Source organism: Mirounga leonina, unplaced genomic scaffold, assembly GCF_011800145.1.
Source record: "Mirounga leonina isolate KUSES-001 unplaced genomic scaffold, KU_Mleo_1.0 Mir_151, whole genome shotgun sequence".
NCBI lineage: Eukaryota > Metazoa > Chordata > Mammalia > Carnivora > Phocidae > Mirounga > Mirounga leonina.
Genome location: NW_023270377.1, coordinates 86,818,668 through 86,845,073, shown reverse-complemented (window position 1 = coordinate 86,845,073; position 26,406 = coordinate 86,818,668). Strand labels below are relative to the sequence as shown.

Sequence of the window (26,406 nt, the reverse complement as noted above, 5' to 3'; positions counted from 1 at the left end):
GCTTTCTATCTCTCAGACGGGTGAATATCATCAGCTTTGTTTTCCTGAGCCTCTCCTCAGTCTCCTGTCATGGCTGCACCTGACTAACCATCTCATGAAAGAATACAAAATATGCATCCTCATTGTGAATGGGGAGAGAGAAAGTAATTTCCATTATGCCCTTTTACCAACCAATTCTGCCTACTTACCAAGAGAGAACAGAGCAAAAATTGCTTTAACTTCTGAACACAAAATAAAACAGCTATTCTTGAATATTCCTTTTAGTCCCATGAAATAAGTTATAATTTACGAAAATAAAACATTTTGGAACTTATTGCATTAACACTAAATTACTCAATCTCTTTCATAGTAGATGAAAAGGCAACTACATTAGAAGTTGCTTGAGCAATTTAATTTCATAGAAAGTGACTTTTTTATTAGTTATGTTTTCTAATATGTTTCATAGTTTTGAATTTGGTCATTTAAACATTCAAATAGTTGTACCACTTCAATTGATACTTTTCACAGAACTTTTAAAAGAAAACAAAGTAGCTCACACTTTGCTTAGGCATCATGCTTTAGGGAAAGATACTTATCATTAAATTCCAAGTAAAGCCAGAGGCCTTAAGTCTTCATTATATTTATAATTACCATGACAAAAAAAAAAAATGTGTGACATCCCCCTGGAACTTACCTTATCATCCTAAATTGAACCAAAATATACTTGTTTCAGACCCACATTAATACCCACAGGGAAAACAAAAGAGGCAAAATATGTGTGGGAGTAATAGGTAAATGAGAAAAAGGAAGTCCTTAAAAATTTACCTTGCAAAAATCCTTCTATAAATATCTAAGTAAACACACATAGTAACAACCCTCAATGGTCCACAGGTAGCCTTACAAAACTGAAGCAGTGAGTCAGGGAAAAATGTAATAATAAAATAGGCAGGAAACTAGTTATAAAGTCAGTATTTTAAAGATAAAATGAAGCTAAAGAATCATATAGTTCAGTGTCTACCCATTATATAAATAATGAAACAAAGCCCCAGAAAAGTAAACTGATTCACAAGGACCCCATTAAGTTAGTAGTCAAATCAACTACTTTATGTTAAAGTTTGATCTCCAGAATTGTAAAGAAAAATTGTAAATTGAAGCAAGAGTCAAAGAAAGTTAGTATCAGCAATGATTCATTAAGAAAAAAAAAAAGTGAGACATAAAGGAGAAGGGAGTGGAGACAGAGTAAGGTCACTGAAGGGAAGGATGTTCTATCAACTTTCCAATAAAAATCATTATTCTCAATAAACTATCACTTTATTTTCTTTCCAAAATATATTTGATGGCCCACAATGTAGAGAATAAACAAATGTGCATATCAAGGGAAGTCAAATATTAAAATAAAAAAAAAACTGAGGCGCTCTTATTGGGTACATAAGAATGAGAAGATGTAAGTACTAAATTCATTACAGAAAAGCCGGTGGAATTTGGTTAAGATCTTTAGTTAATAGTATTGTATCGGAATTACTTTTCTGGTTTTGGTAACTTTAGTACTGTTATGAAAGATGTTACTACCAGGGGAAAGTGTGAGGAATACATGGAAGGAAGCTGCACCATTTGGCAATTTTCTACCAAACTAAATAAAAGTAGGTCATTAATTACTTTTTAAATTACTTTTATAATGTAATAAAATAAAAAAAAAGAATGGTTTTAGAAATGCATTAGTGTTGATATACAGCAGCTGTCAAAAGCTAGATGTAGCATAGTCTGTAGAAAAAAGGAGATAGTTAAAACTGATATCAATGCTGTGTTTTGTGACAATTTTGGTGTAGTAAGTTAAGTGAATCCATACAATTCCACAACAAAACCATAAAGGAAATTTGTGCAGAATAATTTACATACGTAAGTATATAGTAGGAAACCATTCAAGGTAGGTATGCAACTATGCAAAAAATATATTAATAAAGTTGTGCAGGAAAATGAGATGTTGATGTAGAGAGCCCAAGAAAGTATGGCAAGATGAAGATATCTCATGTGTACCCATTAAAAATCACAATGAATTTTTTCATTGATAATGTTGCCAAAGTTCAAATGAATCATGAGAATACGTACAATTTTACAAGATTCCTAAAGAATCATCAGGGAAGCTCATTCTAAGACCAATTTTAGTAAATACCAAAATAACTTCAAATAATAGTGATGAAAATAAGTAATGATGTATCTTATTGTTCCTTATTTTAGAACAAAAAAGAATCACTGTTCAATCATTCTTAGTTCTGTTTAATCACTTTAGTTACTATTTTAAAAGTAAAAGTAATGACAGCCAAAGTAAAGAACCTATTCAATGAATGTTGCATAGCTACCATACCTCCAGGCATGGTTCTAGACCCTAAGGATCTGTCAGTGAGTGAAACTAAAACTTCTGACATCTTGAAGCTTACATTATAATGTAATGTTAGTTTCACTCACTGACAGATCCTATTCACTGAATAGGTTCTTTACTTTGGCTGTCATTACTTTTAAAATGTATCATGTGATCTCACTGATATGAGGAATTCTTAATCTCAGGGAACAAACTGAGGGTTGCTGGGGTGGTGGGGGGTAGGTGGGATGGGGTGGCTGGGTAATAGACACTGGGGAGGGTATGTGCTATGGTGAGCACTGTGAATTGTGTAAGACTGTTGAATCACAGACCTGTACCTCTGAAACAAATAATACATTATACGTTAAAAAAAAAAAAGAAGAAGAAGAAGATAGTAAGAAGAGAAAAATGAAGGGGGTAGGAATCAGAGGAGGAGACGAACCATGAGAGACTATGGACTCTGAGAAACAAACTGAGGGCTCTAGAGGGGAGGGGGGTGGGGGGATGGGTTAGCCTGGTGATGGGTATTAAAGAGGGCACGTGTTGAATGGAGCACTGGGTGTTATACACAAACAATGAATCATGGAACACTATATCGAAAACTAATGATGTATGGTGATTAACATAACATAATAAAATTAAATTTAAAAAAAAGAATAAATACTAAAGAGTAAAAGTAACCAGAGAAAAGGGATAAAGGAATCCCTTTGGGCCAGAAAAATGTACAGATATACGGTTTTAGATGCCAGGAAGGGCTAATTGGGGAGGTAATCTATAAGCAGAGACCTCTAAGGGGTAAAGTAGAGAGGCATGGGCACATCTGGTGGATCAGCATTCCAAACACAAGAAACAACACATGTAAATGCCCTAAGGTGGGACCATGCCCAGGGTGTTCAGGAGATGACAAAAAGAATATTAGAAAGGAATCACAGGGATATTATGGGTTATGTAGCAGAAAAACAAATGAACAGTATATTCTTTTCTCTAAATTTACAAGTCCTTATGTGGAAGATTCTTGAGGTGGTTCTATGTAAAATCCTCAAGAACAACAGAGATGAATGAGTCTTCATTATGACTTGTGCTTATTTCCAGCATCTTATTTGTGAGTATTGGGAGAGGCAGTCCCCGATGGACCTTCAGCGTCCTTGAACCTCCTTGCTGGGTGTGCTGAACTTTAAGGCTTATCTGTCTTCTGATACTGAACAATTTCTAAAGCTAGTCACATGGGCAACTAAATCAAGAAAAGCACATGGTAATAACTGTAATTGTTTACTCCACAAGGGGGTACTTGCTGTTTGGCACAAAGTTGGTTCTTTGCTCTAAAGGTACTGCTACCTAGGCCATGGGATTCTCAGCTATAGCACAATCCCCTGCTTGCTCAGCATCCATGTAGACCTGACATCACCCCATGAGACCAGGGACAGGGACCAGCATCACTATGCTTACACTCATGCTATTTGCTGTGCTGTGAGTGATAAATTATCTGGAGTCTCATATTCTCTTTCTACTTTTGACCCCTACGCAGTGGTGCCAGTGTGACTCCCTGCCATCCTCCATGACAGGGTTTCTCAACATTGGCATTTTGGACATCATTCTTTGTCAGACGGGACTCTTCTGTGCATTGCACAATGTTTAGTACACCAGCCTCTCTATACTAAATGCCAGTATCATCTCCCTCCCCAGTTGTGACAACCAATAATGATTCCGGAAATTACCAAATGTCCTGTGGAAGACAAAATTACCCTTGCTCTATGAGATTGAAGTTCTACCTTTATTTTTATTTTTTAAAATATTTTATTTATTTATTTGAGAGAGAGAGAGAACATGAGCTGCCGGGGGTGGGGGAGGAGGCAGAAGGAGAGGGAGAAGCACACTCCGTACTGAGCAAGGAGCCAGATACAGGCCAATCCCAGGACCCTGAGATCATGACCCAAGCGGTAGGCAAACCCTTAACCAACCGACTGAGGCACCCAGGCGCCCCAAAGTTCTACCTTTAAAGTAAGTGATATTCCTCAAACTCTTTTTAGTCCATTTTAATTTTCTATTTTTTTTTAATTTTTTATTTATTTGCGAGAGAGAGAATGAGAGACAGAGAGCATGAGAGGGAGGAGGGTCAGAGGGAGAAGGAGACTCCCTGCCGAGCAGGGAGCCTGATGCGGGACTCGATCCCAGGACTCCAGGATCATGACCTGAGCCGAAGGCAGTCGCTTAACCAACTGAGCCACCCAGGCGCCCATTTTAATTTTCTAAATATGAATTTTCTTGTCATCAAATAGAGTTCTTTGTAATTTTTTTTGGCAAAGTTGAATAAGAATAGTAAATTAGGTATCTATAGTTTGTAGTAAATACAAACTACCATGCTTTTTTCAAATATGCAGTCTCAAAGTGGATTAAATTTCATTGAAATTCCATATATCTAAAATACTTTAAAAAGAGAAATGTTAAATATTCCATACTAATTATTGTGATAAATATTTGGAAGTGTTTGTCTCAGAATGATATATTTTTCATGTATATCTCTGGATATCTTTTTTTTTTTAATCTCTAAAAAGGGTATTTTTTTAACCTGAAATAATAGTAAGCTAAATTTTACAATTTTAAATTCCTCCTTTGGGGACAAATTACAAATACCTCAAATGGCTAAAACATTAAGGTAACTGTTTCTGATTCGAAATGTGTACATTCTTCTTTGATGTACAATCAAGGTTTATGAAAGCTCATTGTAGTAACAGAGATAAAAGTGCTAATTCTGATGCCAGGAATACACTGCTATCCTTAGGAGGCAGATGTGTATGAACCAAAGAAGAAAACAGATGTGTATTAATATATTTCATATAGTTATCAGACCGTCTCCACACATTAGATATGCTAATATCACTACAATATATTCATGCAAGTTATCTAAATATTGCACATTACACTAGATGACAGCTAATTTGTTGTTTTATATCTGAAAAACTCAGAGCCAAAATGTATATTTTGATGAGAACTTTGGTTCTTTCCAATTGCATAGGAATAGTGAGGAAAAATAAAAGTTAATAGATACGGAGAAAATAGTTGGTAGGTGTTTAAGGAAGGTCTGAAGTAGTCATCATTCCTTTTTCTTTCTTTCTTTCTTTCTTTCTTTCTTTCTTTCTTTCTTTCTTTTTTGTGAGGGGGAAGAGAAGCAAAAGGCATAAGGGCACATAATGTAGTTTTCTAGTCTAGTTGTGAGTCTAGAATAAACCTGGTCTCTGATAAAGAGATACCACATGCTAGTTAGCCATTGCAAATCTGGAAATAAATGTAACTTCTGTTAAATGATTTTGTTAAAATATTTTGAAGAGTTTAGGGTTATATTTTTCCTTCTCTTAGTCATATATGAAACCTGTGTTTTCAAGTTATTTTCCAATATATTGTTTCCAAGACCTTGTCTTGGTCACTGATGTATCTCCAGGACTTAGAGCATCACCTATCTATAACATGATCTCAGTAAATATTGGTTGTCTGGGAGAATATATAAATGAATGGCTCACCATCACCTCATGAATAATTTCAGTTTTTCTTCCAATGATATGCAATTCCTTCATAATTATCTGTCACTAACCTCTGTTATCAGCCCTATGATCCGAGCACCTGTTCCATATTACACTACTTTTAGCTACTTGATGTGCTGTTTGATTCAGCAGTTTAACTTTAAATTTTTTAAGGGTAATTATGAGATAAAATTGATGTTTTCCTTTTGCTTCCTTTTAACTGTATAATCCTTGAAGTAGTCCTAACGTGAAATACTATATAGGACTTGCCAAAGTAATTACGTGTAGGTTAAGAAATTGGTCCCAAAGCTATTTTTTTTTAATAACCAATTAAGTCATAACTGAAAGTAGATGTTTATTAAGATATAAGAAGCAAAGATTGTAGCACAACTAGCCCACAGTAAGACATACCTTTAGTTAGAAAAAAAAATCCCTCATGTAATATAAAAGGAAGAAATTCAATGGTATAAGATTTGGGGGAAGGGTTTAGCAGGCAAAGAACAAACTAAACTAGAACAACATCCATCTAAGAGGTAAGATGAACTTTTAGGGCTTTTTTTTTTTGCTATCTATACTTGAAGAAACCAACTTATATTAGTATGAACAAAAGTTGCAGTAGCTGTATTGAAACTCTTCTTCTCTTTTATTTTAACATGCTTACCCATATTCTTTATTTTGTAATAGTTGCTTTCTTTTAAAATAGAAGATTTTGGTCCAATGCCAGCAAGACACCTAGATGAGCATGTGGGGACAGCACTGAAACCAGAGGGTGCTGCAATTTGGACCACATCCAGACATTCTTGGTCCCATGCTGGGAAACGCAGTACTGGGCTTCTGCTGTGCAAGAAGAGAGGCAGGGAAACACCTCTCTCAGAGGGACTGTCTGTCCCTTGTGCTGTGGGAAGACAGTGGGCATGAAAACTCCTCTCTGCCAAGCAGCAGAAATGTGCCTTTCCTTTTTGCACAAGGAGAAACTGCCCCTGGTTTTTATGGAAATAGTAGACACTTAAAGATGTCTCAGACAGTGAGGCACATTCAAACAGTTTTTAAAATGATATTTTGTATGTCAAATGTAACATTTAAAGTTTTATTTACTTATTTGAGAGAGAAAAAAAGAGAGAGAGTTGGGATGGGGAGGAGCAGAGGGAGAGGGACTGAGCACAGAGCCTGATACGGGGTTCAATCCCACGAACCTGAGATCATAACCTGAGCTGAAACCAAGAGTCAGATGCTTAAATAACTGAGCCACCCAGGCACCCCTATAACATTAACTTTTTAAACAATAAAATTGTTTTGCCAAAGAAAGGAAGATATGACTGCATTTCATGTTTTACATATTCTAAAATGACAGTCAGATGTGAGTAAAATAATTCACATGGCCCTTCTTAAAGGTACCACTATAAACATTTTATTAATCTTTCTTAAAAAATCGATATAGTAACATATAGAGATTCACCCTGCCTGCAAAAAATATTTTCAACTCTGCTTACTTTTCAGTTTGTCTTAGGATTTGTTCATATAACTATATAGCTTTACCTCATGCATTTTAACTGCTACTTAGTATCATTCATAGCAAAAATGCATCATACCTCTTTTGATGGACATTTATGCTATTTCCAATTTTTTGTTATTACAATAATGTTATTACAAATTTAAACATGTGTACACATCAATTGGATAGATAACCAATAATGGAATTGTTGGGCTGAGTATTAAATATAATTTAATTTTGATAGATATTACCAAATAATACTTCAAAACCATTGTAACAATTTACATTTCCCCAGTAGTGTGGAAAATATATTATTTTCTTATTACCTAATACTATCTATTACCAATTTTTAAAAATGTTTAATCTGATAAAGGTGGAAAAGTCCTATTTTATTGTGTTAATTTAGATTTTCATGATTAGTATAATGCTGAGCATCTCTCTATGTGCTTAATTAGGAAATTTGTATTTTTTTATGAATTACCTTGACATTCTTTAATTTTTTTCTGACATTGTCTTTATTCTGTAAAATAATCATTCTTTTCTGTTATATATGTTGTCAAGACGTCTGCATAGTTTATTTTCTCCTTGCTTATAAACCCCTTGTCATTAAATATATATATATACACACACATATATATACATATAAATATATATATATATAATTTATTTAATAGCCTCTGGGTTTTATGTCTTAAGAAAAATGTTCCATATTCCAATACCATAAAAAAACACATATTCCTAAATTTTATATTTTTTGTGCTCTTTAAGCTTTATTTTTGTACGCTTTTGAGGTGGACTCTTTTTTTTTTTTTTTTTTTTTGGTTCACTTAAACAAATAGACACGTCTCAACCCATTCTTTTTGTGTGTTTTTTAGGGGCACAATTAATGCCAGGGGGGATGGATTGAACTGAATCCATTATTTTTAATTCACTTAATTATTAAATTGCTTTAAAGATTGCCTTAAGGCCTTCTTTTTAAAAATCTTTTTTAGTCTTGGGGCACCTGGGTGGCTCAGTCGTTAAGCGTCTGCCTTCGGCTCAGGTCATGATCCCAGGGTCCTGGGATCGAGCCCCACATCCGGCTCCCTGCTCAGCGGGAAGCCTGCTTCTTCCTCTCTGGCTCCCCCTGCTTATGTTCCCTCTCGTGCTGTCTCTCTCTCTGTCAAAAAATAAATTAAAATCTTTAAAAATAAATAAATAAATAAAATCTTTTTTAGTCTTTATTAAGATCATAGGGTTCTCCCTTTCACCTCTGATATTTGAAGTTTATACTTGTGATGTTTTAGGCTATGGTTTCTTGCTCTCTGGTCGATATGATCCAATATGTACTCTAGCTAGAAAATTCTCATTATTTCTGATGACTCATGGTATACTTTTTTCAATTTCTCAGTGCTGTTACCAATATATTTTGTTAATATTTTCCACTAATTTTTATTAATATAGAGGGCAAAGTCTGGCTTAATTGTCTGCTTGGTCTTATATATAGTCCTTTGATTCATTTGTAATCTGACAGATGCATTAAACTAGAATGCAGATTCTTAGAGAACAACAATCTTATAATTTTAGATGAACACCTCACCTACTATCTGGCAGATCTTTGGTAATTAAATAATGTTTTATATAGATAAATAAATAGAAATCTTAGCAATAAATAACGGTCAGATTTTCAGATAGGCTTCCTGTACCATCTCTTTAATAACAGATTTTTTTCTGATAACATAAAGCATTAAGCTATTTTTCTTTTTGCAAAGTGAAAACTCCCATCATGACATTTATTTATTTATTTATTTATTTATTTATTTATTTATTGGTTAAAAGATACAATATGAGCTTATTAAAAATAGAAAACACAAATCTTTTTGCATGAAGTGAAATTTTTTTATGTGTAAACTGTGGATGTTTAAAGCATCACAAGAGATTCAGTGTATTCATAAGTAGTACTCGGTATTTTTAAGAATTGCTTCTAACGCTAAGGTGAAGGGAGATAAAGCAGTTTTTAAAAATATTTCAATCTCAGGGGGCGCCTGAGTGGCTCAGTCAGTTAAGCGGCTGCCTTCGGCTCAGGTCATGATCCTGAGGTCCTGGGATCGAGCCCCGTGTCCAGCACCCTGTCAGTGGAGAGCCTGCTTCTCCCTCTCCCTCTGCCTGCCACTCTGTGTACTTGTGTTCTCTCTCTCTCTCTCTGTCAAATGAATAAATAAAATCTTTAAAAATATTTCAATCTTGTTCTTTAAATTCCCATTTGCATTAATGAATTATAGACATATAGCATTGGGCTTTATTTAGGATGCAGAAAGCTGCAAAAGAATATTGAAACACATAACAATAAGAGAAAGTCCAATAACCTACAATATCATAACTTTTCTTGAGTTCAAATGAAAGCTGAGATCCCAAGGCAACAAGATGAAATATCCAAATGTGACAGGCCTCTTCCAGGCATGAAGTGTTGTACCATTGGCAGAACAAAAGAGGAAAAGGAAACTGCCATAAAAATAGACATTTAAGAAAGATAAAATGGTAAAGAATTCTTAAAACTAAGTTTGCTTTAATCAAAAGTTTAGAATTCTTGAGACAAACCAGCACAAGAGATTTCTTTTGCTGAGTTCACAAGAGAAATATTGAAGGCATAGCAGGAAACCTGAGAGAGATCCCTGTGTGTCCCCAGTCTCTTCTCACATACAAAGGAAATCCCTTAAACCACTGGGGATGGAGAAGGAGACTTTCCCACTCTTAAAAGCAAGACAAAGATCCACTGACTGTGAGGAGGGTATAGAAACAAAAAATCACCTGCCACAGGAAAAGGTGCAGGAAACCTTCCCTTCCTCAAAGGTAAAGCGATCTGTAAAGATTAGCTACCCTTGAGGGAAGGATAGAAGCCAGAGCCATGTGACCCTAGGGAGGGGTAGGAAAACCCTTGGTCCTACCACAAGTTTGTTAATTCAGAACAAGCAACACTAGTCTTGGAGAAGAGTAAGAAACCCTACTGCCACGGGTCCAATCAAAGGTACACTGATGCTGAGGGAACAGGAGAAGCAAAGCTGTTCATCCCTGGAGGAAGCAGAGTAAAGTTGCTTGAACCCATAATCTTGGGTTCATACAAAAACGAACAGCAACAGCAACAAAACAAAGCAAAACAAAACAACAAACAAAAAACACAGATATTTGCTACTATCCTGGGGCCTGCAGCAGCAGATCATTTACAGGGCAGGACTTCCCACAGAACACGGAAGACACTGGCTGCCAAGGGAGAAGAGGCACAGAAAGACCCATCTCAAAACCCCGGACACGACACAGGACCTGAGATCAAGTCTGAACCAAGAAAATGGAGAGCCCCTCTTCTACCCAAGAGAAGCTTCTCACTTAGTAACAGCACAATAATCTTACTGAGGGAAGGGTAAGAGTGTAGAGAGAGATCTCTCAGTAAGGCTGCTGTTAATGGACTGTTGAAAGCTGAGGAATGAGCAAGCATACTCAAGTCTCCTCATCAAGCACAAGGTAGTATCAGCCCATCACTGGAGGGATCTGAAAGATTTGGTTTACCAAAGGTAACTATAATAAGAACAAAATCTAGGGGCGCCTGGGTGGCTCAGTCGTTAAGCGTCTGCCTTCGGCTCAGGTCATGATCCCGGGGTCCTGGGTTCGAGCCCCACATCAGGCTCCCTGCTCGGCAGGAAGCCTGCTTCTCCCTCTCCCACTCCCCTTGCTTGTGTTCCCTCTCTTGCTGTCTCTCTGTCAAATAAATAAATAAAATTAAAAAATAAAAAATCTTAAAAAAAAAAAAATAAGAACAAAATCTAAATCCAATCCAATTACTGAATAGAGTGACCAAACTCTCCACACTAATAACTGACAGAAGAGATATGCTTCGTCTCCAGGCATAAATTTTACTAATTTGAATCTCTAAGGTGTTTTTGTTTTTAATTCACTGTTTGACATTTAATAAATAATTATGAGAGATACAAAAAACAAAAAAGGACAGACAACTCATTGAGATAAACTGGTCAACAGAAGAGGTGCAGCTGTCAATAAAATCAGACCCTAAGATGACCTTGATGTAGAAACCTTCAAATTAAAACAATGAGTTATCAATATACACCTATTAGAATGGCTCAAATGAAAAAGACTGATAATACTGTGTGCATTGACGAGAAGGCAGAACAACTGGAACTCTCATACTTGGATGTTGGGAAAGTAAAATGATCCAGCCACTTTGAAAAACAGTTTGGACACACTGAAGTTTGGCATTTTTGGTTTAGCATTTTCTTGTAAAGTAATACATAATCTTACCATATTGCCAGGCAATCCACTTTTAGAAATGAAACACATGTCTACACAATGTATCGTATACAAGTGTTTATAATAGCTTTTGTCATAACTGACTAAACTTGAAACAAGCCAAACGAACATCAACTGGTAAAGAATAAAAAACCTGTGGAACATCCATACATAACCCAACATAAAAAAGAATGAATAGATACATTCAACAACATGGAGGAATCTCAAAAGCACTATCTAAGTGAAGCAATCCAAACTCAAAAGCTATTCACTATATAATGAAACTTTTCTGACATTTCAGAAAAGGTAAAGAGAAATAAAGAAAAATTAGACCAGAGTAGAAATTAGACTAGTAGCTGTTAGGAACATGAGGGAACTTTCTGGGGACATGGAAATATTCTAATTTGATTGTGGTATTGATTGTTCATCTGGATACATTGAACTATTTCCTTAAAAAAAAAGGTGAATTTTACTATATGTAAATTATGTTACAATAAACCTGATTTTTAAAAATAAAATTATAAAAACAGCTAGAGATTATCAGAAGAAAAATACAGGTATTCAGAATAAAATTTGTAGCCATTTTTACATAGAATAAAAGAATACCAGTTGATACAGCCAGTGTGGTCAGAAAAAAGAAAGAAAGAAAGAAAGAAAGAAAGAAAGAAAGAAAGAAAGAAAGAAAGAAAGAAAGAAAGAAAGAAAGAAAGAAGAAAGAGAGAAAAGAAAAGAAAGAAAAGAAGAGAAAGAAAAGAAGAGAAAGAAAAGAAAGAAAAAAAAAGAAATCCATTACTTAATGATTTTTGTTTATATGATACCAAATAACTAATATGATTGACATTTAATCCAATATTTTTGACTCTAAATATAGTTAAATATACGTGGCAAAGCTTATCGTCAAATCAATCTGTGGTAGAGAGGTTATAGAATGTATACACATATGGCTAGGTGCACTAGTTTGCTTCTGCTAGAGCCCACTCCCCATAACCCAACTTGTTCAACTCACAATTCATGACCGTGGTATCTAAAAGTAACATAATGTTCTCTGGGGCATAAGGTAGAACAGTATAGGCAATGGGAATTAATTAATAGCAACAGTTCTATGACTTGTGATGCACAGTGAATAAGCAATTTTTTTCATTTATTTGAGAGCCAATGCTAGTCTGCGACAGAAAATAATTTTAATTTGTATATATTTTGTGATTCTGGAGAATCTGGACAGAAAATTAACTCAGATGATAAAACTCACTGACCAGAAATATAACATTTTAGGAAATATGCCACATCTAGTATTCCATCCACTTAAAAATATAAATGATAGGCAAAGTTTGAGTTGTTACAATCGGAGGAAAAGATGAGAAGGTGAAGAGGTGCTCGCTCTTTCACCTCATGGCTAGGGATGGCGCTGTCATGTAACCTCTTGAGAGCTTTAGTGTGTGCTTTTATTATTATTTTTAAACACTTTTTTAGTTTGAAAAGACTCAATTCTAAGCCTTGCAAAATCCTTCTTTTAAAGTGTTTAAGATAAAAATTAAGAATCTAGGTGATATTAAAATTAGATTAAAAAAAGGAACTAGGAGATAAAGGAGAGTGAAAATACTATTTGTTACCACCTGTATGTTTAAATGAATTTTCAAAAATAGTCTTACAGGTGTTTTTCTTTCCAGGTGTCATTTGGACCACCGCCTAATGACTATTAGAACATTGGCAACTTGGTTGCAGAATTAGAAGCAACAGTAACTCACTGTGACATTTGTAATGGGATGTTAAAATTAAAGCTTGGATTATGAGTCAAAATGATAAAAAAAATATCAAAATGAGTGTGAGAAAAAAAAAGTTCTCATATTTTACAATGAACTAGATCAGATTTGTTTCTACAGCTCTTGGATGCCTCAACAGGGTCATTGGTATAAAGGGAAGAGAAGGTAAAGAGAAGTGAACTTCAGAGATGTTGCTGTTCTCTAAGCCTCTAGTCCCTGCCCTTCAATCTCCCAAGGTAAGAGGAAAGAGACATTGGAGAAATGCTCTTCACCTCAACTCTAGTGATAGAGCTTCTACAGGACTTCTGAGAGATCTTTGAACTGAGCTCTCAACAGTTGGTTTTCCCAAATGCACATAACTAATGCCTAAAAATGTCTCACATCTGAAAAAGCTAAGATGAACTCTGATGGCAAAGTAGTAGTGGATGATTTGCACTATATCTGTACTCCCAGAATTTATTAGGGCAGAAGGTTTGCAAATTATTCTGTAGACCACACAGAAGAGAATGCTGGCATAGGAATGTCTTTGGTCAAGTACAAAGTTGCCCAGCAGGGTATAAGGACTCAAACAATAACAGGATGGGCACGAACCGGATATTCAGGGAAGCAAAGTCACAAGCATAGAGTTTCATACACTTTGGCCAAGGGAAATGAAATTAGTGAGATCCAACAGAAAACCCCCAAAAAGCTTACACACGCACACACACAGACATAGAGACACACACATACCCAAATCCCTCAAGAAAGTAAATTTTAAAGATCCATCATGTTCAGAGAGAGGCCAGTATTACAATAGTCGTTCAAATAAGACCCTTGCTATCTCCTTATCACTCCTAACCACTCATACCCCTCTAATCAGTTCCCGCCAATGTTGAGAAGTGAGCACTGGTAACTGACTAGCAAGCTGGGAGGGGTGGCAGGGAAAATAAATGCAAGGCAGAGAAAAACGAGGAACCAAATATGTCTTCCTTTCCTTTTCCAGGCTTCTAGCCAGAAGACAACACAAATGATAAGCAGGGAAGATTTGATGATATATTGAATTTAGAACTGTGAAATACATGTACACATAGTGGAATGGATTAGGCATTCTAATTACCAAACTGATGCTGTGTTTCTGATTTAAAGTGACTAAGAAGTCTGTCAGTTGCCTAGTTGGGAGCAGAAAGGATTGGAATTTGATCAAGTTTTGCTGTCAAAATTTTGCTGGTAAGAGAGTTTACAAAATAAATTTTCAAAGCCAAATGGGAGACAAAAAATAAAAGTTACACTTTAGATAGGTCAGAGTCACATTTTTGATGTATTTGTTACACATACGATGATTTACCACTCCCCTAAGTCCACTCAAAATGGCAAGTTTCGTGGGAAGGTGCTCAACTTGCATTGTGGATATCACCTGGCCCCGCAATTTGAACTAGCATTTCCTACTCTAGGACCCCCACTGTCATGTCAGTCAAGAATAATTTATCAAACTTGTTTTTTAATCAGAAATTGGTATTAACCTAAGCAATAGTACAATTATAGTCAATGTTTACAATAGTAGTCCCGGGTTAATAAAGGATTCCCAAGTGATTTCTTAAGTCACAAATAAAAATCACATACTACTAAGAATAATTAAGCAACTGGGTGGAATGCATTTCTTTTAATTTATACTGAAAACTGGCAATTTATTTAAAATGTGCAAAAAATTATACTAATCAGAATATCTATTAATATAATGGTTATATTTGTAATAATACTCTAATGGTACTTTGAAGATTACCAAGTATTTTCACATTTTTTCTTTTGACTTTACCAGCAATTTAGCATTTATAAGAAAACAGACTTTTTGTAGAAGCTTCTAGAGCTATTCTCAGCTAATGTGTATATCCATGTATTTGTAGTATGTTGTATGCATACCTATGTAGTACAAATAGCATGTATTATGTCTGGTATATATGCTTATGTTGTGTGGAAACAAATAAGGGGAAATATATCTTCTCTATGTTTCCCCAGATTCATTAGCCACATGACCAATTCCATTTTTTTTTATGACACTGTATTTTAGAATCCAGATTTCAAGCTCCTTCTATTCATGTCAACTCTTCAGACAAAACGATATATATTGGCTTAGGTTTTTTTTTTTGTTTTTTTTTTCAAATATCTCATATACTTCATGAGAAACATAAAAAAATATGAGAAATATATACTAGCAAATTAACAATGGAACTGAACCCATATTTGAGGATTCAAATCTCCAATGAATTCTGGAAAAAATATCTTATTGATAGTCAATGGGAGTCAGTACGTGCAAACAGGCTATAAACTTGCTACTCAGTAGGACAATAACAATTAGATTCTCAAGAATTACAAATGCTCACAAATCACTTCTTAAAAGTTTTAATTAGGAAATGTCTCATGACTGATAAATGTATTCATTATTTTCTTTAATTATTAGCCAGAGTCTACACCTCTCAGAATCTCAGAGCTTTTCCTTTAAGAGTTAATGTCAGAAAAATGAGATTGATATGTACCTGTAATCTAATAGCAGAGAGTAAAAGGTTGTTCTCAATTTTAAAATGTTTTGCAAGGCATACTCACTACTCAAAGTTCATGAGAACTTTCTAACATAATTCATTACTGATAGCTCAACATGTTTGTTTCATCACTGTAAAACTGGCTCTTTATAACTAGAAATTACTAGAGAGTTAATAATGCTGAAGTTTACTGACATCCAAGAACAAAGGGTGAGATTTTTCCCCTAAGGTCAAGAACAAGACAAGGATATTCACTCTCACTACTTTTATTCAACATAGTACTGAAAGTTCTAGCCACAGCAATCAGACAACAAAAAGAAATAAAAGGAATCCATGGGCACGTGGTGGCTCAGTCAGTTAAGCATCTGCCTTCAACTCAGGTCATGATCCCAGGGTCCTGGAATCAAGCCCCACATCAGGCTCCCCACTCAGAGAGGAGCCTGCTTCTCCCTCTCCCTCTGTCACTTCCCTGCTTGTGCTCTTTCACTGTTGCTCTCTCTTAAATAAATAAATAATAAATAAATAAATAAACAACTTCTTAAAAAAAAATAAGAAATAGAAGTCATCTAAGTAGGCAAGGAAGAAGTAAAACTTTCATTATTTACAGATGATGTGATACTATATATAGAAAACCCTGAAGACTCCACAAAAAAAACTACCAGAACTGATACATGAATTCAGTAAAGTTGCAATATACAAAATGAATGTACAGAAATCCATTGCATTTCTATACACTAATAATGAAGGAGCAGAAAGAGAAATTAAGAAAACAATCCCATTTACAATTGCACCCAAAATGATAAAATACCTAGGGATAAACTTAACCAAAGAGGTAAAAGATCTGTACTCTGAAAACTATAAAACACTGATGAAAGAAATTCAAGATGACACAGACAAATGGAAAGATATTCCATGCTCATGGATAGGAAGAACAAATATTGTTAAAATGTCTATACTACCCAAAGCAATCTAAAGATTTAATGCAATCCCTATCAAAATGCTAGCATCATTTTTCACACAGCTAGAACAAACAATCCGAAAATTTGTATGGAACCACAGAAGACCCCGAGTAGCCAAAGCAACCTTGAAAAAGAAAAACAAAGCAGGAGGTATCACAATTCCAGGCTTCAAGTTATATTACAAAGCTGTAGTAATCAAAACAGTATGGTACTGGCACAAAAATAGACACAGATCAATAGAATAGAAAGCCTAGAGGGTTACCAGAGAAGAGGTAGGTGGGAGGATGCATGAAATAGGTGAAGAGGATTAAGAGTACACTTATCTTGAGGAGCATTGAGTAATATATGGAATTGTTAAATTGCTATATTGTACACCTGAGACTAATACGACATGTTAACTACACTGGAATAAAAATAAAAACAAAAATAAAAATAAAAATAAAATAAATCCCCACACAACAAACTGGATCTTTATGACACACTAGAAATTCCTAGAGGGGCGCCTGGGTGGCTCAGTCGTTAAGCGTCTGCCTTTGGCTCAGGTCATGATCCCAGGGGCCTGGGATCGAGCCCCGCATCGGGCTCCCTGCTCCGCGGGGAAGCCTCCTTCTCCCTCTCCCACTCCCCCTGCTTGTGTTCCCTCTCTCGCTGTGTCTCTCTCTGTCAAATAAATAAATAAAATCTTTAAAAAGAAAAAAAAAGGAATTCCTAGAAAGGTATACAGTGACGAAGTTCATTGAAATCCAAGAACAAATCATGATCTCTAGAAAATGATAATCTTACTCTAAGATTGGTGTCATTTGGGAACAGATCAAATCCTGTAATCTGTTGTAAGTAGCCACCCTAGGATCAGTTAGAGTAGAGTCCTGGAAATATTTCTGGAGTTCTGAAGTGGGTCCTAAGTTGGTAGTCATATCTGGGGGGGTCGGGGGGTGTAGGTGGGTGGTGGTGGTGGTAGTGATAGTGAGGGTACAAAATATTACAATAGTGTATAATAATTCATGTCCCAGGTATAATATCATATATTTCAAACCAACAAACTGGAGGAACCATTGGATTCTAAAATCCATGGAGGGAGTATGGAGATTCTGGGGATGGGACTGAGCTGAAGAATAGGGATTGATCCTTCACATACATGCTGGACAAGCAATAAAGGCACTACCATTTTGCAGTATGTCAACAGATTATCTTCAAATGTGTCATTTGGAGAATATGTTCTGCACAGAAAGACTCCTTCCCCTTTCTCTTGGCTACACTTCTTTTCATAGTATCAGAATATAGATCCTATGTTGCATCCTGTCCAAAGCTATTCATTGTTCTCCAGTTTCATGGCTCTTGTAAATACCTTCAGGTAAAGGAGGAGTCTGAGGTGTGGAAACGTGTGCACACTCCAGATCTCAATCAAATAGAAGCCACCATAAACGAATATATATGAGGTCAGTATATAAACTGTTTAAGAGTGCAGGCTTTCTGCTAGTTCCTGTGGCTTTTGTAACATATCACCACAAACTTGGTGACCTCAAATCTCCAGTTTAATCATGGGAGCTATGGAAAGTACAGTTTTTCTGTTATACCTGCAGGCATCAATAACTTTCAAACTCAGGAAAAATGCTTTGAGTGTTTTTTTTAATATTTTAAAGATATGGAACCATCTGAAAGATTGTTTTGTTTGTTTTTATTTTTTTTAAAAAAATATTTTATTTATTTATTTGACAGAGAGAGACACAGCGAGAGAGGGAACACAAGCACGGGGAGTGGGAGAGGGAGAAGCAGGCTTCCCTCCGAGCAGGGAGCCCGACACGGGGCTCGATCCCAGGACCCCGGGACCATGACCTGAGCTGAAGGCAGACTCTTAACGACTGAGCCACCCAGGCGCCCCCTGAAAGATTGTTTTTTTGTTTGTTTGTTTGTTTTTTAAAGATTTTATTTATTTATTTAACAGAGAGAGAGATAGCGAGAGCAGGAACACAAGCAGGGGGAGTGGGAGAGAGAGAAGCAGGCCTCCTGCAAAGCAGGGAGCCCGATGCGGGACTCGATCCCAGGACCCTGGGATCATGACCTGAGCCGAAGGCAGACGCTTAACAACTGAGCCACCCAGGCGCCCCCTGAAAGATTGTTTTAACATGTCTTCTATTTGGATATATGTATCCCAGTAGAATTAATTTATACAGTTTAGTAACAAGTACTGCATTAACAGAATGCATACAATAATAAATTGAAAAGTAAGTTATCATCTTTATATTTTTTTTTTCATTTCTGTTAAAAATTACAATTCATACTGTAATGAAAAATGAATCTTGGACAAGACACCCGGGAAGATAAAAGTGAATTTGATCTTATAAAGAGCATCTATCTTGTTCTCTTAGATAATGTAACAATTATAACTGGCAAGAATGGCTACTTTAAATTCCCTGACCACTTAGTCTAATTTTGCCTCCTGTTCATAATTGGCTTTTACTTTTTACCACAGTATCCTACTTTATTTTTGCTACAGCAGTTATCATTATCTTGTTCATATATGTTTGTTTATTATCTTCCTCCCATTATTTAGATACAAACTAAATATGCAGCTTTATCCTGTTTACTGCAGCATTCCCATCACCTACAATAGCACCTGGACCAGTGAAGGCATTTGCAGAATTTATTTATTAGCTGGACAAATAATTAAATCAAATAATTAAAAGAAATAGTATGAATTTTACAAAAATTATGGCAAGAATTCCAGAGAATAAAAAACTTACAGATTGGTACATGCTTTGTCTTTACAGAAGTCTATTTTAATTAAATTGCTAGTATGTCTTCATTTCATAGATATTTTCAGTACTTATTGAGATTGATGTAAGTATCTCAAAGGGACAATTTTCCTTTATCTTTTATTTAACTGCTGTTTTAGCCCACAAGATTCTACAGACTCTAGGATATACTATCTTTAGGAAGTTTTCCATAAACTTCTGAGAGAAAAACAAAATCAAAGAATGAGTAGAGATGGGCCTTTTTAGAAATGCTGTTGGTGTTTTTCTTTCTTTATAGAAAGGATCTAAGCTTATATAAAAGATGTCCAAGATATTAATGTTTTATTTACAAACAGCAAAATCTTTATAGCCTTGTACTTCAAACTTTACAAATTTATCTAAGACTCAGAATTTCTACCAAGCTTACAAAATAATTTGTCAAACCAAGCATTGCCTCCCAGTCTTCAGGTTGGATGGTGGATATTCTAGCTAAATTAGTGAACACACATAGAATATAATTTTTTCTGATTTCAAGAATGATAAGTTGTCATTTGCCAAATATAACTCCCTTTTTGACATGCTAATCTTATACCATAATGTCTATTATTATTCTCCTTTCTTCCTGGTTAGAAAAAAGATTAATAAAAAAAAAACCCATTAAGTAGTCCTTGCATAGGAATATCAAAATGTTAAGTATATTTCAAGTGTGAAATCTACAAAATGTGCTCATAACCTTCATACTGCCAAAGCAACACTGTACAGATGTGCCTGGCAGTCAAGCGGCTGTTAGAGCTGATCTCTGTTGCTGTGGTGAAATGCAAAGGCCCACCAATGTCACTGATAAGATATTTGTTATCAAAGTTATGATTATTAGCTGGAACATTCAGTCACAGCACAGGAACTGACACTTTTTGAAAGGAAACCAAGAACCTTCAATGTTACATTTCAGTCCTTCATGAAAATTTCTAGGTCAAAAATCAGAGCAATCCAAATGTATCTGTTTACAGAGAATGTGCAAGTCTATCGTCCTTCTAAAACTGTCCATTTTCTATCACTTGAAATCACATGACAGAGAAAAGTGGGCAGAGAGCCTCTGTCACGTCCAATTTAAGGTAAAAATCTTAACTCTAATTAGCCTCTAAAAAGTCATGGTGGGGCGCCTGGGTGGCTCAGTTGGTTAAGCGACTGCCTTCAGCTCGGGTCATGATCCTGGAGTCCCCGGATCGAGTCCCGCATCGGGCTCCCTGCTCAGTGGGGAGTCTGCTTCTCCCTCTGACCCTCCTCCCTCTCATTCTCTCTGTCTCTCATTCTCTCTCTCTCAAATAAATAAATAAAATCTTTAAAAAAAAAAAAGTCATGGTGGCTTTATATTGCTTTAATCAGAAAATTAAAAAAAAAAACTTAAAAAAAAAAAAAAAAAACAGGGATTTTTTTCATTTTAACACTCCGTCTGTCACTCGTGGAAAGTGTACATTTTATCATTCAAGGTTTGATTTATAGCGAACCTGAATTGAATGAATGATCTCCTTATGCTACCCCATTCCCATGAAGTCAGGAAAGACCACCACTCATTAGCACTCATGCTGTAAATAATTTTAGTCCATATCTGCTTTTATTCTCTCTCCTTCCTCTCTGCTCCATTCTGCACTCTACCACCAGACTGATTCTCCTAAAATATCTTTTCATTCACGTTATTCTTTGACTCAAAAGCATTTCCTGCCTCTTAGCCCTTCAGGATTTCCTCCAAGCCTCTTCACCTCACATTTCAGTCTTTGATTTCATCATCTCTCACTTTTCACTGTTCCTCTGACCCTATTCCCTGTAACCTAAACCTCTTGTAGTGATCTACTTAATGTTCCCCTCATCCTCTTTCTGTAGTACTTGAGTTTTTTTTCTTTTTTCCACGGAATTCCTGGTGGCTGAAGTTATCCTCCCCTCCCCTTTAACATTCTTCCTTTAAGATCTAGCCCAAATACCACCTCCTGCACACAAAGTTCTCTAGGAACACTAACATAAAGACGTCTCTTCCTCCCTGTGGAGACCCATTACACAGATATTCTCCAATAATCATATATTTTCTTTAGGTCTTCTTTGAACTTATTAAATAAATTAAATGCTGCAAAGCATTTACATTTTTTGTGCATTTATATTCTCTCCAAAGGTAGATTATGAACACCTTGAAGGCAGTAGCCACTTTCTAACATTCCCTTTATCTCCTAAGATAGCTAACACAGTGTTCTTCATCTAATAAACATATAATTAATGTTCCCTAAATCAAGGATTTTTAAAATATTTGAGAAGTGAGCAGGGTGTGTATGTGAGGAAACTGAGGTCCAGAATCATAACTGAACATGTCTAAAGTGACTGACTAGTAGTCAAAGATTTGGTTTGCTTGATTATTAAAGATATTTTCTACTTATACCAAAGTTACATTATTTTGTTACTTGATTGGTTGTTCTTAAGCCATGAAATTTGTAAAATACACTGTTTTAATAAAGTATAGGCATATATATTTGCAAATATAGTCTTGCATGTAAGTATTTATAAGTAAAACTAGATATAAAGAAAGTATCTCTGTGAATACAGATATTTCAAGGGCAACTCTGGAGAAGTCAGTTTTAATGATTTATAAACAAACAATATGCAAGAAATGCAATGACAATGGGGACATTGATATTTTTAATGCACTCTGAATGACATGACCAATATCCTAGTAAGAATCAAATATTACACAAGTCTCTAATGTCCTGTTAAATCTTATGTTCTGCCATATAGCCCTATAAACATATAATTGTAAATCTATATTTTCCATGAAGGTGAATAAGTAGCTTAATTTAATTCCAGTAATGTTTAAAATGTGGTGGACAATTCCAAGTTCCATTTTATCATGGAGGTTTTAATATGCTGGTGTGTGAAAAACAGGTAGAAATAATGTTACTGAAGAAAATTCAATCAACAACTGTTTTGAAATCAACAGTAAGTACTTAGGTTCTGGTTGAAGTGAGTTGGACATATGTCGGATTTATCCTTTCCCAGCACTATATCAGTGGGGCAGTTTGCTGTTAATATTACATATTATCACTTACCATCTTTTAGGATGGTTTCTCGCTCTGTGCCATCTATCTTCTGCCGGCCAATTAGGAAACTGGTGGTGTCAGCAAAGTAGATATAATTGGTTTCTGCGTGGAAATCTAAAGCACGAGGGTTTACCAGATTCTCTATGGGGATCATGTATTCATCAGCTATCTTGGTATTCAAGTCCATTCCTCTAACAATTCCTGGGCGTCCTTTCCCATAAAAGAGGAACAACTCATTCTTCGGTCCTGCAGAAGAAAGATTACAAACACAAACAACTGAGGCTGCCTAATCTTCTGTACACTGCAGAATGCCACTGTTTAATTAACTGGAACAATTAGCATTTTTTAAATTCAATACCAAAAATTAAACTCTAAAATATGCCAAATGTATCTTGATGCAAGGAGGCCAGCTAATTGCATTACTTTAATTAAAACAGAAATTACTTCCGTGAATGGGTTATATTTAGTTAATTATTCTTTTGTCTATAACAGTCTGTATAGCAAAAACATGACAGATCATTGGATAACTGGTGACAGTAAAATGGGCATTTATTAAAACATCCGGCACATTTAATTTTACAATTCATTACAATCTATCTAACACATTCTGTAGATACTAACTGTAGCATTCATTATGTCTGAAAATGCTAAAAACTACAGAATATTTAAAACATCCCTTCTCGGAGTTTGCATCTAAGGCTGTCAAAAGGCAAACAAATAGAATCACACTATCACAAACGTGCAGGAGAATATATTACAAATGTCTAAACAAGTGATTTATTTTTTTAAAGAAATGAAATAAAATGCCAGTTAAAGCATTCACTTTTTTCTTTACATCTTAATTAGAATGTTAGAGGTTGATGGTGTCTCCCAGTAACTCTGATGTACAACACAGCCCTTATCAAAAACAAAACAAAACAAAACAAAACAAAACAAAACAAAAACAAAAACTCCAAACAAAACACTCTTTCCCAGGTTAAAATGCTAGAATCAATGTAGCTTTTTCTACAGAGTGAATTGACTCCTTCAGACTTTCATACGAAATACATGCCAGGCTCTCCAATTTCTAGAGCAATTGACTTAGTTTGGTCCATACAATTTGAAGAAAATACTTTATATGAAATGGAAAACTTACTGAGTTTTATTAATAAAACTGAGGATACAAATGATTCAATTATATGGCATAACAGTACCATAAGTGAGATTCTTAGCAAAGTAAAATAACTAAACTATAGAAAATTTGGAGAAAAAAGGAGAAAAAAAATGAGTAATTACTCATAAACTCAATACCCTCAATACAAACAATATTGTCAGTTTATATATTTTTCTCTCATTTTCTTTAAAAAATTGTGTTACTGAATATTAAATGTATATAAACTTGTATTTATTATATCTTAATATATAAAGAAAAATAAATCTCATGCACCTGGCACAGATCTTAAAATATTTCCAGAACACTAAAAGGTATGCATGTGCCCTAAACCAATTCCCCACCCCTTTTTTTCCTATTCCCCTTTCATCCCAAAGACGTCCAATATCCTGATTATTTTGTTTATCGTGTATTTTGTCAAGTTTTAGTTCATATGTTGCATGTATTTCCCAACAGTACATTGTTTGATTTTGCATGTTTGAATTTCATGTGTGAATTCTTCTGTGAATTAATTTTATTCTTATTATATTTGTAATATTCATCCATGGTTGTTGCAGTTATTGTTCACTTATTTTCGCTGTTATATGTATTCCTTCATGTGACTATTTCAAATTTAATTTATTTAGTTATTTTTCTAATGTGCTATTAATTATATAGAAGAGGACACTCAATTTTATATTCTGCTTTTATTATTAAATCTTAGCATCAAAATTATGTTCTATGTTAATCCATTATTTTAAGCCTTACATTCTTTCAGTATGATCAGTATAATATATGATAATTTGTCAAACTGTTCCCCAGTTGATTTTGTCTTTTCATTATTATAATAATACTGAGATAAGCATGTTTATCTTCAACATAAAATTTTACACATTTTCTTAGATGATCTCTAAGTATACATTTATAGAAATGGAATTACTGGTAAAGAATATTAACATCCTTCTTCCTCATTGCCCTTACAGCTTCTCAGTGTCCACCTACTTTCAAGAGTATTTTTTAAAAATAATATTGCATATTATTTAAAAGTAGTGCAGATTTATTTGAAAATTAACATTTTCTACCAACTTTATATACATAGATACTTTTGTTTTTTAAAAATAGGAATCTTAAAAAAAAATAAAAATAGGAATCTTAGGACGCCTGGGTGGCTCAGTTGGTTAAGCAACAGCTTTCGGCTCAGGTCATGATCCCAGGGTCCTGGGATAGAGAGCCGCATCGGGCTGCCTGTCCTTGGGGAGCCTGCTTCTCCCTCTCCCTCTGCCTGCCAATCCTCCTGCTTGTTCTCTCTCTCTCTGTCAAATAAATAAATAAAATCTTTAAAAAAAAATAGGAACCTTATATATACAAGTTAGTACCCTCGTTTTAAAAAATTGTATTTTATTGTCATTAAAGTCTTCAAAACATTATATCCTTTTTTTTTTTTTTTAAGGATTTTATTTGTGATAGAGAGAGAGCACAAGCAGGGCGAGAGGGAGAAGCAGACTCCCCACTGAATAGGGAGCCCAATGTGGGGCTCGATCCCAGGACCCTGAGATCATGACCTGAGCCGAAGGCAGACGCTTAACTGACTGAGCTACCCAGGCACCCCCAAAACATTATTTTCAACGACAGCATCATGTTACCTGCTAGAGAGGCAATATGATACAGTCAGCTGCTTACTTATTGTCGGATATTTAGATTGTTTCTGGGTTTTTGTTTTATAAATACATTTACAATGAATTTCTTCAGTCAAAATAAGGATAATTTCTTAACACTGTCAGTTTTATGGTTTTTTTAAAATATTTTATCAAATGTCTTTCCAACAGTGATATCAATTTCCAATTCTATTAACAATGCATAAGAATACTAGTTTCACCACCCACTTTTGCTAATGTTTTTTTCTTTTAAAGATTTTATTTATTTGTCAGAGAGAGAGAGCACACAAGCAGGGGGAGTGGGAGAGGGAGAAGCAGGCCTCTCGCTGAGCAAGGAGCCTAATGCGGGACTCAGTCACAGGACCCTGGGACCATGACCTGAGTAGAAGGCAGACGCTTAACGGACTGAGCCACCCAGGCACCCTGCTGTTTATTTTTAATTGATGTTGTCATTGGTATTCAGTAAACCTGGTATTTCATTGGTTTGATGTATGTGTGTGTGTGTATGTTTTATTTTTTATATTTTTTAAAGATTTTCTTTATTTGTTTGTTTGTTTATTTAGAGAGCGCAAGCAGGAGACGGGGGATGCAGGGTGGGCAGAGGGAGAAAATCTCAAGCAGACTCCCTGCTGAATGCAGAGCCCCAACCAGGACTCAATCTCACAACACTGTGATCATGACCTGAGCCAAAACCAAGAGTCAGATGCTTAACCAACTGAACCCCCAACGTGTCCCTGTGTGTGTATGCTTTAAATAAGAATAACGATTTTTTTTCCCCATTGTTTACTTAAGTCACTTATTTTAGTCGTTCAAAACCCATTTTAAAGTTTCTTCTGGTGTGTTTTCTTGTACGATAGACAATTGAAACTAAAAACTACATTTCAGAGACACTCATAGAGTGATGGGCCTGGTTTTAAGTACCTATAATAAGATGTACTAACCCACATTTGGGGTATGGAAATGA

General features: G+C 35.2%; 1 protein-coding gene across 1 annotated transcript in view; it reads right to left on the bottom strand.

Annotated features, from left to right (window-relative positions):
* The window catches only part of LRP1B (LDL receptor related protein 1B), a 1,834,834-nt gene that overhangs the window by 744,712 nt on the left and 1,063,716 nt on the right, over window positions 1-26,406 (bottom strand). The window contains exon 11 of the mRNA XM_035008121.1: window positions 22,668-22,904. Coding sequence (XP_034864012.1) covers window positions 22,668-22,904 — 237 coding nt within the window. The remainder of the gene's footprint in view (window positions 1-22,667; window positions 22,905-26,406) is intronic.